At 29.3% G+C, this 17,988-nt stretch overlaps 1 protein-coding gene and 1 pseudogene across 1 annotated transcript; both read right to left on the reverse strand.

The window, feature by feature from the left end:
- Positions 1-1,958: 1,958 nt before the first annotated feature.
- Positions 1,959-5,092, reverse strand: LOC110632271 (delta(24)-sterol reductase-like; annotated as a pseudogene).
- Positions 5,093-8,856: 3,764 nt separating this feature from the next.
- Positions 8,857-16,073, reverse strand: LOC110632255 (uncharacterized). Its single transcript, XM_021780411.2, has 9 exons — positions 15,895-16,073; positions 15,683-15,817; positions 15,429-15,545; positions 15,177-15,305; positions 13,057-13,233; positions 10,954-11,094; positions 10,240-10,425; positions 9,964-10,035; positions 8,857-9,105 (listed from the first exon to the last, which is right to left on the reverse strand). Exons 1-9 carry the CDS (start codon positions 16,009-16,011, stop codon positions 8,944-8,946), a joined length of 1,236 nt encoding a protein of 411 aa, XP_021636103.2. The 5' UTR covers positions 16,012-16,073; the 3' UTR covers positions 8,857-8,943.
- Positions 16,074-17,988: the final 1,915 nt, after the last annotated feature.

Raw genomic sequence — 17,988 nt, forward strand, 5'->3', positions numbered from 1 at the left:
GGTGTTTAGGAGTGGAGTGTGGTGTGTGCAGAGTCGAACTGTTCATGGCCCTCTAAAAATTGTCAAAATGAAAATTTTATTTATAAATGTTAGTTTATTTTTTTCAAAAAGCTGACTCCTCTAAAATTTTTTAAATTTAAATTTTATAAATTTTAGTGTATTTTTCTTAAAAAAAAAAACACTACAATTTGCCACTTAATATTTTATCTTTATTTTGGTTTCTGCATTTATAAATTTTATATTATTTAATTTTGATCACTTAATATATTTTTATTAAAATTTTATTTAATTTTTTTTTAATATTTATTTTTCACCTCTCAAAAGGTAAATTTGTAGTTTCATTCTTGGGTGTGTGGTAAAGTAATGGAAATGAGGGACATTGGATGGATTGAGACTTCTTTAACAAAAGAATATACAACATTTAAAAAAAGTTTGTAGCGTAAAATTCTAAGTAAAAATTTAAAAAAAAAAAAGCAAAAAAATGTCAGGGTGACTTATTGAAACAGTAAAGGCCTGTTTGGATTAACTGTTGAATACAACTTATAGCTGTTAGCTGATGACTGTTACTGTTAGCTGATAGCTAATAACTGATAGTTGATGATGATCGTTTTATATTAAGTGTTTGGTAAAATTATATTTAGCTGTTGCTGTTAATATGTGAAATGACTAATAAGGGTATATATCATATAATTTATTTTATTATTTAAATAAATATAAAATTATAAATTTATTACATTATATTATTTATTTTATTATTAAATTAAATATATAATTATTAAATTAATATATTATATTATTTAAATAAATATATAATTATTAATCTTTTATATTATATCATTTATTTTATTATTGAAATAAGAAAATAATTATTTTTTTAAGATAATTAAATAATTTTAAAAATATAGATAAAATAATAAAATAATTATTATTGTTAATAGAAAAATTTATAATTAATTTTAAGTTTTTGGATATAAATAAATATTTTATATTTTATGTTACTAATAAAAAATATTTTAACAAAGTTGAAATGTATTAATTAAAATATTAAAATTATAAATAAAAAAATAAAAATATTAATAATATTAATTTTCAAGTTAAATAAAAAAAGATAATATGGTCAAAATAAAAAATAAAATCAGATCAGTTATCAGCTGATGAAAAACAGCTCTAAAAATAAAGTTGAAACAAACTGCAGCTGATGGGTATCATATCAGTTGTCCATCAGCTATCAGCTCTATTTTTTTAAGCTTGCCAAACACCGCAATTTATCTGTTTGGATGTCTATCAGCTATCAGCTGAACCCAACAGGTAAACCAAACACCCCTAAGTGTTCTATCTCTCTCTCTCTTTGTTTGACATTTTTCTCTTCCTATCAGTTTGACGTGGCAAGCAGCTACAAGAATGACGTGGCAAACATCAAAGAAAAATAATCTCTCCTCCCTATTTCTTCTTTCTAGTCTCGTTCTCTCCTCATCTCTCTCTCTCTCTCTCTCTCTCTCTCTCTCACACGCACATATTTTGCCTCTCACTCCCTTCTTCCTTTCCCTCTCTCTCTCTCTCTCTTTCCCTTTTCCTATTCCTTTTGTCTCCTTCTCACATTCGGCTTCTCTCTCCCCCTGTCTCCATCATTCTGCAAATCTGAAACCCCCAAGCACTTCATTGAAACGCACAGCAAAAGCAAGCATGAGAATTTTCGCACAATTGTTTTTGCCATCACAATCACAAACCCAAAGCACAAAGTCAACATAAAATAATGATAGATAGTAGATATGCTAAAGACTAGTAAGCTAAGCACAGTGGTAGCATAAAACAATTATATAAACAGAATATAAGCATAATAAAATTTTGCAATAACTTGGAAGGCGGCTTCTAGTTTTTAAAAAATTAAATTTGATTTTTTAAAAAATTTCAAACACCCATTTGAATTAGAGGGTGGAGATCACAGGAACATGAAAATAAACAGCATCCAAATCCAGACCATAAACTGTTTAAAAAATTTAAAATCATCCAAATCTCATCTAATGCGTTAAAAATCCAAGACAACTAAAGCATTCAGCTAAAAATTAGAAACTCACTGGCATTGTCAGAAAATGCAACGAAAAAAGTTTTACCTATTCATTCCAAACTTATTTCATAATCAGTCAAACATTCTCCAAAAGTTCTTCTCACTTAGCTCAGAAATTGCATATTGCGGCTGGAATCCATGATTCTCGATTAATCAGTTCTCCATTCTACGAACTGCCTCAGCACCATCAAACACCTCACCTCTGAAGACAGGTCCCGGTGTGTAATACTCTCCAACGTCTGTGTACATTTGAGCATAGCGTGTGTCTCCCTGTCTGAGCTGATGCTCAAATCCTGGCTCAGGGTACACCATAGTTTTTACAGGCAACTTGAACAATCTGTGTGGGCAGAGCCAAATAGGGTATATCTAGAAATAACAATGAGCATATTAATATTTTGACATTACATCATCATGGTGTTCAAATGCGAAATAGCTTCCAAACGCATCCAAGGGACAATAAATATGATCAATATTCCCTGAACATAAGCCTGCAGGTTAAGACCTGCCACTAAATAAGCATAATTGTTAACAGCTATTAATAGTCATATCATCTTATTTCTTTCCACGCTCAACTATGCCAGGATGTTAGGCGGTTAACTTTCAATTTACATTTAAACCAATTGTATGTGGGTAGACATTTAAATGTTACATGAGATAAATATTATTAATTGTTTAATCTGAATAAAATATCAACAAGAAAATAGTGGACGGTGCAATATAGCAAGATTACCTCCATCTGACGATGGACCCACTCTAGGGCATCGCCAACCTTGTAAAGAGGAACAAGCATATCTTGAATAACATGCATCTCATGGTAGTAGTTTCTGATAGCTTCACCTTGGGTAGCCTTGAGGAGAGAAACCTTGGGAGGCATCATCCAGCACAAAAGAAACCTAAACCACCATTGATCAGCAAATGGAAGTATAAGTTTTCCCTCCCAATATAAACACCTAGTGTGCCTGTGGTAATATTCCCTGGTGGGGATGTACTCCACAAACTCACCTTTCTTCAAGGCTGTCTGTGCATGCTGATAGAACCAAGGTTTAAACCACCAACCAACACTTTTAATTACATTGCGCTTCTTCTTGGCTTCTTCTTTTGAGGCATATCTCCCTGTCATCATAACACCTTCGGTAGAAGTATAAATCATGGCTTCTACAATGTCTGGAACCTTCTCTGGGTTATCCTGGTCAAGATCTCTGGGTGCAAAAGAGTCCATATAAGCCCGTGCAAGATCTTTTAGATTTACCCACTACAGGTTTATACGTGACCTTCATGTATTCTTTAATGGGTATAAGCTTGATCTCAGCAGAGACAAGAAGGCCAAGTGTCCCTTGAGACCAAGGGATAGCATAAAAAAGATCAGAATATTCATTGTCCTTGGTAGCTCTGACAACTTGACCGTCTGCCATAACAATTTCATAAGCTACAACAGTATCAGAGGACAAGCCATATGTATGAGAGCTACCTTCAATCCCATAACTATTGATGAGCCCTCCAACAGTAAGATCATCAAGCTCGGCAACCACTGCAAGGGATAGATTCATTGGGACAGTTTCCCTAGTAATCTGTCCCATGTTTACAAGTGGCTCAACTCTCGCAATCATTCTTTCTTTATCAATTTCAAGGACATTACGGAAGGCTGATAAATCAACTTCAAAATGCCGGGCTCTCTTGTAGTCAACATTCCGCATTCCAACAGCAATCCAGGGTTTACGGGTAGTGCATACAAGACCATCCTTTAATGGGTTCCTTTGCTTGAGGCGTTTCACAACTTTTTGAACATTTTCTTCATGTTCCTTCTGTCGTTGCTTGTAGGACTTCATCCCAGATTTAACATCTCCAAGATAAGTGAGAAAGTAAATTGTAAAGGAGATTGGCAGGACAACAAAAATAACCAAAATCTATCGGAACTGGAATAAATAGTCCACCAACACCTTTTTCCTCTTTGGGCGCAGGGGGGCCTCAAGATCTGACATTGTGCTTTTAGTGAATTTGCCTCTTCACTGTATAGAAAATTACAAAATTGTTCAAATTCAGTACTTGGACTCCAGAGTTTCCAAGATTCACAGACAGGAAAATTTATCAAGAACAAAAGAAAAGCTCACTTTATGATAAGGAAAATGAAATCCCCAGATAAATTAAAGCATACAGCATAGTATACTAAAAAACCAATAAACAAATGAAACACGTTTTCAATTGTCCAATACCCAAGTTATAAGTTAATTTATTTCTAGCTAAGTTTTAACTTAGGCAGGTAACTTTTGATAGTGCCAACAATGACAATGGTCCCATTTGCTTCTATATAAGTTCAAATGGCCATATACACAAGGCCCATATTTCCATTCTGACTTCTGCGCCAAAACTTCCTCTATAAGAGTACTTATTACTAAACAAAATATGCTTTGCTAGTTCCTACAACCAAAAAATAAAGTGCAAAAACAAAGAGGGTGTAGGCGTGTGAAGAATTCTCTTAATGCCAACAGCAGCACATGACACAATGCAGGTATAAGTCTTATGATCTTCTAATCCAGAAAAGAAGCCTTTTGCATTGGATAAATTTCAACATGGTTAAGGATGAAGTTGCATCCCTTACCACAGCAACAAGGAATCAGTAAGAAACCAAAATGAACTTTCACTTCACAACTTCAATAAAGCAACAAGCAAACTAAAAGGACTACTACCAAAATGAAAGGAAGAATAAATAGATAAATAAATAAATAAAAGCAATATGAAGTAACTTTCAACATGGAGAAAACCCTGAAGTGCAAGCCAATGCTACACAAAAATACAGTGGTGGAGCTTGACTATAATATTTGGACGGGCCAAACAGAATTATAAAATAATTTATTAATTATTTATATTCATGCACTATACATATTTATTGTGCATAAAATATATTGTATAAAATATTTTCATTCTGAACTATTACGCTTGCAAAATAATAATAAATTCACCAAATTATTAATTCAATCTATTTTATTCACTAATTTATAAAATAATTTGGTAAACATATTTTAGAATAAAGTAAAAATAAATAGAATTAAACATTTTTATTTTAAATTAAGAATAATCAGTAAATAAAAAATATTTATTAATTAAAATATAATGAGATAATAAATAATATATAATAGTTGCTAATTGGATTCATAATTACTAATAAATAGATTTTATATATTATATAAATATTTATATTTTAAATGTAATTTTAAAAAGTTTTTAATTGAAAATTTTGAATATAGTAGCATGATGATGTACCTCAAAACACAAATATGATCTTATGTTTCTCTAATGCCTTAAACAAAAGTAGAGATCACAATTGAACAATCATCTAGAAGACTAAGAGAAACAAGAAGACAATGACATCATTAGTCATTTAAGTTCAAATAAAAGAATAATATGAATTCAAGAACATGCGGGCCTCAAACAGGTCAACCAATCTCATCTATCCGAAAAAAAAAAAAAAACAGGTCAACCAAAATTAAAATTTGTTGTTGGACCAAAAATATAATTTTCTTTTAAAGATTAAAGGCGCAAACAGAAGAAAACAAACTACAAGAAGCAAAACAACTAGTATATATGTGAAGCAAAACAACTAGTGCAACATAAAATCTTGGATGCAACACAGACATTGCTGCCTAACATTTCAGATCGATATCGAACTTCACTTTCTTTCATGGAGACAAAGAAATTATAACCCAAAAAGTAAAAGAACACCAAAAAAAAAAAAGGAACAGTCCTCTCAGAAAATAAAGACCTTTCTTGTGAAATAACTTAAAAAATAAAAGAAAAACAAAAAGGTCCAAAACCTAAAGCTATCACTTTATCTCGAATTGGATTTGTTGGGCTGTCAGATCCACCTTATATCAGCAAAAGTTGGATACTAAACACTACAAAAATAAAAAGGCCTGAGACAGCTATACAACTATGAAAATAGCAAATTATCCTCCATTTTCTCAGCAACCAAACAGATTAACTCCAAAAAAAAAAACTTATTTAATAAAGATTACACGCACTTCAAGTTCCAGCGGATGACGCAATGCCTACAGAGAAATGAGGAAAAACAGTAAAGAACTTTCAAGAATTCGCATTCCAAGTTGAATGATTTACTCTGAGAGCATCCAAACAGAAAATTTAAAAAAATTAAAAGAAAAACAGAGATTGGAGCAGCGAAAAACACAGAGAAAAAATCATGGAGATTCTTTAGAGAGAATGAGAAAGAAACTACCTGAGAAGCACATGAAGCTCAAAGATTGGAACCGCAATTTAATTTTTGAAGCTGAAGCGATAGAGGAAGCTACCAGTGAGCAGTGAGAGTGAGCGTGGGAGAGTGATTTTATTATATTTTTCCAGTTATTTTATTGCCAATATTGGCGACTAATGGGCGTCACAACTCCCACACGCGCAACCAATATTAGTTGCTGAAAGCTACTGGCTTTAAATATTAAATTTTTATGTTTTTAATAATTTATTTAAAAATATTTTTCCTAATATAATATTGTGAAAAATGTATTTTTGATATTAAAACTGTTGCATATTTTATTTTTAATTTCAAGGTGAAATTAAGAAAATAAAAAAAATAAATCGATGATATTTTTAATTTTTATGGTAATTTTTTCAAGATAAAAAGGTATAAAAAAAAATAATCAATCAACGTTTTATAAATTTTAAGGATTAAATTATAAAATATTAAAATTTTTATTTAATCTCTAAACATCATATATAACACATAATCAAATATTTGACAAATAATATTTATATTAGATTTATATTTTATATATTGAATATTTATTATCAAATTTGTTTATATAAATAATTATATTATATTTTAAGTTAATATAATTTAAATATTTTATAACATTACTAAATTTTAAAATATAAATTATTAATAAAAAAATATATTATATATAAATTATTAATTAAAACATATAAAGTTAAATATTTTTATATTTTTAAAACTTATAAAAACATTGTCAATATATTGATATTAAATTATATTTTTAAAATTTAAACTGTTAATTAGTGTTTTCCAGCATATGAATATTTTTAAAATGTTAAATATTAATATTTAATATACAAAGAAAGTATATTTATAATATAAATAAAAATTTTAGCATGTTAATATATTTGGTCTTTTAAAATTATAGTAAAAAAATTTTATACTTTTAATTTTCAATATATATTATTCGTTTATCCTATAATAATTAATTAATATTTTTAATTATTATAAATAAATATTTTTTAATAATTATCTAATTTTAATTATGAAAAGTTATAATATGATTTTGATGTGTTGCTTTCTCAATGACCGAATAATCATTATGGGGTTCGATAACATGTGGTAGTTATCTTTTTTTCTTTTTTTTTTTATCTATAAAGGTATATTATTTAAAAATAAATAATTAGAGAGATTAAAATTTAAAATATTTTATTTTTTACATATGAAAAGTGAAAAAGAAAAGGAAAATCAATTAGCTTGATTAACTCTGCTTCTCGAGTGTTTTTATTTTTAAATAATTATTAGACATATTAGACATGTGTCATTTTGAAATGAATTCTAAATGTACCAACTTAGATTTATTCTTATTGACAAATCTAAAATTATTTACTTTATTTTTAGTAAAATATTATTTTATTTTATCTATTTTTATGGAATAGTTGAACATTTATTTTATTTTCATTCTATGGAGTGTTTGAATTGTCTTTTTATTACAAAATCTTCCCAAAAAGAGATTAAAATTTACAGGTTATTAAATTGAACTAGTAAAAGATCATAAAGTTAAACCGATGGTTATTAATCTCTACTGAGTGAAGCATGCTTTCACTGGATTGATCAAATTAGGAGTGAACAGATTTTGGTTCAAATTAAAAAATTAAACTGAACCTAATTAATTCGATTCATTCGGTTCGATTTTAAAATTTAATCAATTCAGTTTAGTTTGAATTTATATTATAAAAATTTCAATTATTTCGGTTCGATTTGATTTTAAAGAGAAAAAAATCAATTAAACCGAACTAAATTGAATAGTAATTTTATATATTCAAATCAAATTAAATCAAATCGAATTGATTTTTAAATTGATTTATTTTTATGGAGAATTTATGAATTATATTTAATTATATATATATAAATTGCTTAATTTCATTGATTAATGGTTATTAAGTTCAAATCAAAGTCAAAATTATACCAAATAACTTAAAAATTAAGCCTAAATTAAAAAATTAATTAAAAATAAAACAGATCAGTTTGAACCAAACCGAACCAAAAGAAATCGATTCGATTTGATTTGATTTTTCATCCATTTTGATTCGATTCGATTTCTAAAATATATAATTCAATTTTTATAATTTAATTCGATTCTATTCATTTCGGTTCAATTTGATTTGAAGTAAATGCTCACCCCTAGATCAAATTAATTTTATGTAAACACAATTAAACTCTTTAAATCAGGGTAATTATTAATTTTTATTTATATTTGTATAAAATTATAATAATATGATAATTTATACGTTAAATTTATATTCTAATTTTAATTAATAAAATATATTTTTCTAAAACAAGTATGTTGATGTAGAAATGGACAGCAGATCACCACAGCAACCTATGAGATTCAGTAAAATAAATAAATAAATAAATGCAAATGAGATTTGCTGGAGATCACTTTATAGAGGCTAAGATGGGCAGGTGAGAGTGGGTCAGAGTATTTTTTGCATTTAATAATGTAATTTTTAATTAATTCAATTAAATTCTTTTTTATTAATTTTTATATTTAAAAGTAGGGTTAATAAAATTACGAGCATTACTAACTGGTGTATTCTTTAAGAAAAAGCAGGAACGTAATATGGACTTTCAGCAAGGAAAAGAAATTAATGTCAGATCATGTTCTGGATGAGACGCTCAAAACTTCAAACCCATTAGCTGGTGCATGGGAAGTGCATCGAATGTTGCCAATTCTGTTTCTTCGGAGAGAATGTGGATCTATTCCTGCCTTGTGTGCTGCAATAACACCAATTGCTTCCCAGTAGTTTGAAACCATGACCTGCACGAGAGATTCCACTTCTGTTTAGTTTTGAAACTGTGAGATTTTAGGCTACTGAAAATTAGGAGTATGCAATCGGTTCAGTTCGGTTCGATTTCAAATTGAATCACAAAAATTAAATTACCAAAATCCTATAAAATAAAAATTAAACTGAATTGAAATGATAGAAAAACCAAATTGAACTAAATCAAATTGGAACCAGTCTGGTTTGTTGGTTATGAACATAATGCCAAACACTGTTGGTTTTGTCCGAATTGATAGTTTGGTTAAAGAAAATAATCACTGCAGCTCTGTTAGATGCCTTTTCAAGTGGACCTCAGGATGTAATTATAACACTATAAGGAACGCTTCATTTCATGCCTATAGTTTGGGATTACGCTTGTCCCTATAGTGCCTGTGCCACTACTTGCTTTATCTGCAATTCTGTAAAATACTACAGTACTTCTAGCCTGAAATGCAGTGCATAATTGTCCTCTTGCCAAACAAAAATTACTAAAATGTTACATAAGATAGATGTATACCTAAAAAATAATACAAAAAGGTGAAATTTTTTTGAGGTGGAAGATAGGTATTTTATAGAGAGAACGCAGGTAGTGCCAGCTTTGACAAGTAAGCAATCCAACAGAGATGACTCAATGCATAGTAATTGATCCAGATAACTAGGTCCATAACTAAGGATCCCTATCCGGACTTTCCTGCTCACCGTCCCATAACTAGATCCATAAGTAATGACCCATTGACCATAACACAAAGGCAACAAGAAAGAAAGAAAGAAAGAAGGGAAGAAAAAAAAAAAAAAAGAACATTGACCAAAGAGAAGTTAAAAGCAATTCCAAAAACCATAAATTTAAAGCATACCGTGTTAATGCCAAGTTTATCTGGTGTACTGTTGAGAACTGTTTCATTTTCCTCCACAGTAATTATAAGTGGCTGAAAAGGAAAACCATTGTGTCAATTACAAGTATTCAACATCCAAATACAAACAACACATGGTCTGAATTATGGAGATAGGAAGGTAGACCAGGTGTTAAGAAGCCAAAAATGCTCTTACACAGATTGGCCTTTTACAAGAACTACCAGGAATTCTTTGTAAGGAAAGAAAAATATGATTATGACCATGCTTCTGATTTCTACCTTGTTTTGTTTACTTCTTGCAAAAGCAAGAGCACCATCTCCACCACAAGCATCTACTGGAAGAAGAATACTATCAACATCACTAGCTAATATGCAACCCTTCTCTGAGTAATGGGAGTTCTTTACCAAATACTGTGGTGCTCTGCTTAGCCCAGCAAGTGCACAGGGCAAGAAAGTGTATCCTATCTGTCAAGGACTAAAAAGAAAAAGTATGTGAGAGAGGAGATCAAAATATCAAACTGCAAAAGATTAGATGTGATATAGATGTCCAAATGAATACAAGTGAAAGACACATATTTTTTGGCTAGTGCTCCACTCATAAAATGATAGTGTAATTTCTGATGTACGCCGCATATATATGTAGTATGTACATTTGCTTTCCTAGTTTTACCATGAACTTCTATTCTTCCAATTAGGCTTAATCTGTTTCATCTGGAAACATTGCCATTACCAGGAAAATAAGGTATTCACATGGTTAAATGAGTTTGCAGATCTTAATGATCATAATATTGGTAAGTTACACTGTTGACATGTTGTGAGTAAGATAATCTCACATAAAATGCAATGACAAAAATAAGGAGACACTTCCAATGTTTTGAATAGGTTAAAACATGTTTTCAACAAATGGTTGGCACTGATGCAGTCACACACACAGCAAAACAGGTTCACTTCTAAGTTTCAGTTGCCATTCCAGTTTTGCTTAATTTCACAAACCTCCTCAGCAGCCGATTTGGGACAAAGAGACGGAATCAAGGGAAGCGGTTGCATTGCAGGAGCATGCGCACAAGGAATCTGGAATTCCTTTACCACTAGATGACTTATAACTGCTTCTACTCCTGCCAATATATCTATTCCCTGCAGCCAATATATATATAGGTGAATGCCCAAAAAATTTTGGAAGCAGCTGATCCTGATGTCAAGTTATTTATTGTAATTGAATTCGCAATGTAATTGCTAAAGATACAAAAAGAGTAGAAACTGCAAGACAGGATCCATAAAACTTCTTGTGTTCTGGGTATGGAAGCAAGTACAAGTGCAGATCAAGCTTTACACAATCAATGGAAGAGAATAATTGACAGCTATGGATACAAACATATGATTTAAAATTAGACATAGCCTAGAACCAAAAGCTGTGTTTGGATACAATGATATGAAACAAAAGATTTTGACTTCATTTTAGTTTAAAATGTTTGAATGAAAGTTAGCCCAATGTTTACATATGGATTCATGTAAAAACTAAATTTATAAATGAGGTTGACAACTCATTCGAACTAGATTTCAAATGGCACTTCCTATTGGTCATTTCAATTTCACATACAAAATTGTTTCTTCATATTTATAAATCTAATATAAGTTCATGACACTACACAATTAGGAAAACCTATATATATAGTGTCAAATTCACACCTCATATTTCAAATTCCTCCATCCAAACAAAAGGTAAAAGAACTTATAGACGAGTGATAGAAGTTTCTTGGGTTAATTTCATTTATAGTTCCTCAATTTAGGTAATTGTATCAGCATTGTCCCTTAATTTCAATTTGTATTATAAAAATCCTTGAACTTAAATTTGGGTATCACTAAAATTTTTGTGACCTGCTATTGCAAGTTTTCAGGTTAACTTATGGTTAAGTTTCATTCACTATCCCTCAACTTAAATAAGTTTATCATAGTCATACATCAACTTTATAGTTAGTTTAAATTTTAAATTTTTATTTTTTATTTATTAAAATAAAATCATTTTTAAAAACAGTCTAATAATTCTGTATAAACATTTACAATTAATTAATTATTTAATTTATCATATAAAATATTATTTTTACATATATTATTTTTTTAATTAAATTTTAGGGTAATATCTAAAATTTATATTTAATTTATTTTAATTTCTTTGGTTTTATTTTAATGTAAGAAAAAAAATTAATAACATATAATTATTTTATTTTATTTTGAAAATTTTTAAACCAATTAAGTATGAATGATTTTTTTTAATATAGGCTGATATTTTATGTAGTTTTTGTCGTTATTTCTTAAATTAATAAAACAATATATCCAATTTTAATTATTATTTAGTAACTTTTGTTTTAAAAATATTTATATATTAAATTAAAGTTGAAAGATTTTTATGAGATAAATTAAAGTTGAGGAATGCCTGTGGTATATTTATCAAAGTTAAGAAACTGTAAGTGAAATTTAGTCATATGTTAACCTAGAGGCCTGTAATAGTAGGTCATAGGGATTTTAATGATACTTAAACTGAAGTTCAGGGATTTTTATAATACAAATTGAAGTTGAGGGACATTACTGATATAAATAACTAAATTGACGGACTATGAGTGAAATTAACTCAAGTTTCTTATGATACTAGAGGAACTATTAGAGAAATAAATCCACAAAATGCAAATATGGACTCCTTTGGACTATATATTACTGTCCTTTTCCACTTGCTTTCCGAAAACCAAACAATAAAAAGAAATCAGGTAGAGCCCAAGGCAACAATCCAGAATTCAGTTTATGATTGAAAACTATCATTGCCCATATGAGACTTGAAACCTTACATGGCCGACCGAAAGAAAAATTTGTATGATTAAGCAAGGCAGAAGCAACAACACTATTTTTCTTGTTCCAATTTACTACTTATATGCATTTTATGAACCATTAGAAAATACTTGGCATACAGGCACTCAAAGCAAAACTGAGCCACAATGAAAGTTCTTCCCAGAAAACTTTGTCAAAAATTTTTAGAAACCTTTCCCTTCATCACTACCTTCAAAACTGTCTAGTTGTATGGTAAAGTTAAGAAGATAATAGTCATACCATCCCCTGTCTATAATCACCAACATCTTCAACGTCATCATCTGGAAAGCGTGCAACAACAGCAATAGCATTCACTTGAGAACGGTTAACTAAAGTCTGCACAGCTCTTAAGAGCGAATCAGGACGCTTAATCCTGCCGGTTGATTGCCCACTCTTTGGATCAACCCACTTTTCCACCTGTGATGATATTAGCAAAAAAAAAAAATCATATTCTTTTCTTTTTTATAGGAAAAATATAAGTTCGAATATTAACTATATTGAAAAACAGCTCAAAACCCCCCTTTTTTTTTTTAAAAAATGTCTTCTTCAGAGAAGTGAAACAGGTTAAAGTTGCCCTTCTTCAGTGAAAGCATAAACAGATTTAGATAAATAGTAATGTGCCTATACATCAACACTTAAACATTATCAATTGGACAAAATAACATCTCAATTCTCAAGTTTAGATGCTAGGTTACTGACTAGTGTGGTATTGGAAGAGGATGGAAGTGTGGAAGGATTGGCAGGTGGAGATGAGTCAAACTGAGTTGCTTGGAGCAAGGCTATGAGGCTTTGACACTGTTCCTGAGTCAAAGAAATTCCAGAACTGTTGAGATTTACTTTGGCAGAAGCAGCAGGATCTGATTGCAGAGAATTAAAAAAAATCATCTGATCTTGCGATCTGATTCGCAGCAGCAGGATGGATTCTCTGTTTATACCCACAAGGAAACCCATGCTTTTTGTAACATGTTTCAACAGTTTACCTATATTTGCCACAAAAGGTACATAATCTACTATCTTCACTTCTGTTATCACCAGCAAACTTATTGGCATAGTATGGTTTGAGTTTAGAAGAAGATTGATCAGGCCTAATGGCTTTGTTAACAAAAACCTTTGACTCAGCAACATTGGTACCAAATGGAAATGACTGCCTTTCTTGTTGAATTAACAGAGAAAAAGCCTTGTTAATTGAGGGAAATGGATCTAACATCATGATTTGAGATTTCACTGCAGCAATTGCTCTTTAAGGCCTTTCAAAAACCTAATGACATAACCATGGTCTTGATACTCTTTCATTTTCAAGAAAGCTCCATAGGAACATGGATTTGCAAATGAACATAAGGGACTAGGTCTAAAATTCATCGACTCATCCCATAAAATCTTCAATTCTGTGTAGTAATCAGTAACAGATCTTTCACCTTGTTTGAGAGCATAGATTTCTTCTTGCAGATATGAAATATGCAAGATGTCTCCTTGTGAGAATCTTTCCTTTAAATCCTTCCATACATCAGCTGTTTTGTCGATCCAGAGGTTGCTTTGAGTAATCAATTGTGACAGAGAATTAATTATCCATGAATGGACCATTAGTGTTACACCTGTCTCAAGCTGTATACAGAGGATCATTGGTTGAAGGCATTCTCAGAATTCCATCAATGAATTTGTTCTTTTGAAACCAGAGCCATCTTCATAGCTCAGGACCAGAATGGTAATTAGGGCCGGTGAGAACCAGAGCCGGATTCTCATTTAGGTGAAGAAAGTATGGACTCGAAGGATTTTGTGTTGGATTGGTAGTTTGAAATTGCAGTAGCCATAGACGAGCTTTCAGCAAGGTTTATTCATAAACAAAGAAGAAACTAATTCTCGAAGAGAAGGAAAGAAACTGATAAGAAATGCTGTGACACCACATTGAAAATGGAAGAAAGAACTTTTCATTGAAAAATTGTATGTATAGAGAGAAGAGCTGCTTAGTTTATATGTACATCAGTTAGCTAATAACCACTATCTAACAGACTAACTTGGTAACAGAAGCTCCATGTGGCCGAACTTCCTAACAGATTTTGGCACATTTATCATGAGCTAATATTCATGAATAGCATCCAAAAAATGGTACAAATTAATTGTGAATGGAAAAATGCTTTAGAATATAATTGTATCACACAGAATTTTATCTCCATGGGCATGCTTGTATGGTGCTATAAAGTGCTAGCTGATACTAAATGCCCCAAACTAGGGGTCAACTTCATAAATCCTTTAAATGACATAGACCCAAAACGGCAAATTTATAATAATAATAATAATAATAATAATAATAATAATAATAATAATAATAAAGATCTTTCTGCTAAGGATGAGAAAAGCGGTACCTCTAATGGAGTATCAGTGACAATATACTCCACAACAGGCAATCCAAGAGATGCCCTGGTTGCATCAGCAACTTGCAAATGGCGAATTTGAAGCTCCTCCTCTATACCATTGTCAAGAACCAATCCCACCTACTTCACATTACATGTCCAATGGATGATAACATTATAATCAGCAATTTGTTCCTCCACAATGCATACAACTACATGATTTATACAAGGCAAAAAAAATGACATAAATATGGGAAATCACACCTTATTTTGGTGAACAGGGTGAAGAGCCCATGAACCTTCTGCAAAACGGTCAAGAGCATAACCTTCAACATATAGTACATTTGGCATAGGCCAGTAAAGCATTGCAGCATTAAGCACCTGTTAGTTCGCAGAGGAAAAATGTTATAGAATGCCACAGCTGTGCCCATATGAAGTAGTGGCCTAATAATGGTTGAGCCAAGCAGCAAAATTAAACGTTATAGGATGGAGTGGAGATAGGAAAAGAAACAACATACATTAGGATGAGTGATGAGGCAATCTACGACTGAAGATAAAGCACGAGCAACCGGTAAAGCATCGCCGGCGAATCCACCAATGGCGGCACCAACTCCGGTGGGAACTATCATGACGCTTGTGTACTCCCTCCGGCACTGAAAACCAAAAAGAAACAAGAACTGAGATTATAGAATTGAAGACAGGCAGAGAGTTGTGAAGTAAATGAAGTGACCTTGCTTGAGAGGTGAGAAGCGCAACAGGAAACCCTTGGTGAAGTAGACGGTTGTGATTTGGTGGATAATGGAAGGAATGGACGACAGCGATGGGTTTGGAACGCTGTTATTGCCATTTTCGCACAAGGTTTCTCGTTCGTCCCCCTGCGACTCTCTTACTTTTCAACAGATAATCCGCTTCTAGTTTGACATTTTTATTTTGAAAAATAGGATGAAATTACCATAAAGTATTTATATTTTATTAAATTAATTATTTAACTCCTATATTTTAAAATTCAATTAAAATATCTTATATTTTATAAAATCAAATTTTATAGTCTTTTTATTAAGGAAAATACAAGTCAATTTTGTATTTACCTTGAATGTTTTTACTATTTTGTTCTTATAATTTTATCTATTTATATTATTTAATATCTTTAATAAGACTAAAATAAGTTAAATAACTTTTTTTAAACAGAAATCTATTCTTAGAGAATTTAATTTTATAAAATACATAAAAGTTTTAATTGAATTCTAGAAAAATAGAAATTAAATAATTAATTTTAACAAATTATAAGGTAATAATTTATAATATAAAAAAATTGAAACTTATTAAAATAATTTAATTTTAATAATAAAATTTGATGTAAATCTCAATTTTGAATTATACAAATATATTAAAAAATAATATTATAACAAATTAAACCATTCTCTTTATTTCTTCATAACATTCCAACCATATTTTGAATATATAATTAACTTTTTTAATATAATTTTATGAATTTTTAGGCTACTAACTCTAATTAATATATATATATATATATATATATATATATATATATATATATATATATATATATATATATATATATATAAGGGTTAATTTCAAAAATAGTTTGAGATTTATTTTTTTTTAAATTAAAGACAATAATATAAAAGATACAGATATTGAAGTGTTTTATAATATAAAAAATATAAAAATAAAATAAAAATAATATTATAAAAGATTTTTTAAAGGGTGTAATAAACACACTTATTAAGAAATAGTTAAACTATTTTTAACTATTCATATTATTTTAAAATTTTATTCATTATGATAAAATATTGTCATAATTAAAAGTAAATCACAATTAAATATGTATAATTTGTGATAAAATTTTATAATGCAAATAAAATTTCATAATAATAAAAGTAGATAAATTTAAATAATTGCTGCTTAATTTGCACTGGTTAAATCCCAATAAATTCTAATATATGATATTGCATTCTTTTGCATTTATTCAAAAATTTTTAAGAAAATAAAACATAAACTTTAGTTTGGTAGGTACATAAAACAAAGGAACAATATTCTTTTTTAGGAAATAAAAAGCTTCATTAGCTAAAACAAATAGAATTATGAAAAGAAGCAATATGAAAAAGAATTGGCAAATTTACAATTTGGTTCCTTAGTTGAAAAATTAATTATTTAATTCTTAAATTTTATATTATATTATACCTTAATTCATAGATTTTGAGAAATTAATTATTTAATTTTAATATATAGAATAATTTAGTTCCTGTAATTTTAATATTTACAATAATTTCATATATTGATAGAATGACTAAATTGTTATACATATATATTAAAATTACATTGATTAAAATGTGATATAATATAAAATTTATGGATTAAATAATTAAATTTTTAAAATACAGGGACTTAAGTGCAATACAATATAAAATTTAGAGATTAATTAATTAATTTCTCAAAATTTAAAATTAAAGTGTAATATAAGGTAAAACTTAAGAATCAAATTATAAATCTCTCAAAAGAATTTAGCGTAGAGGTTAGGAATGGCAATGAATTAAGTTTTTGTAGAGCTCGACTCAACTGAATTCTAATAAGATAAATTTGGATGGTAAATAATTAAATTTGAAAAATAGTACTCATAACAAATTCGGGTTCAGATTTTACATATTGAATATTTGATATAACCCGTTTATATAGATATTTAATTAAATATTTATGAAATTATTAAATTTTTATATAAACTATTAATTAAAATATAAAAATTAAACATATTCGAGTATTTTTCAAAATATCAAGACAGATTCAAATAGTTAATAAAAAATTT

Source organism: Hevea brasiliensis, chromosome 15, assembly GCF_030052815.1.
Source record: "Hevea brasiliensis isolate MT/VB/25A 57/8 chromosome 15, ASM3005281v1, whole genome shotgun sequence".
Lineage (NCBI taxonomy): Eukaryota > Viridiplantae > Streptophyta > Magnoliopsida > Malpighiales > Euphorbiaceae > Hevea > Hevea brasiliensis.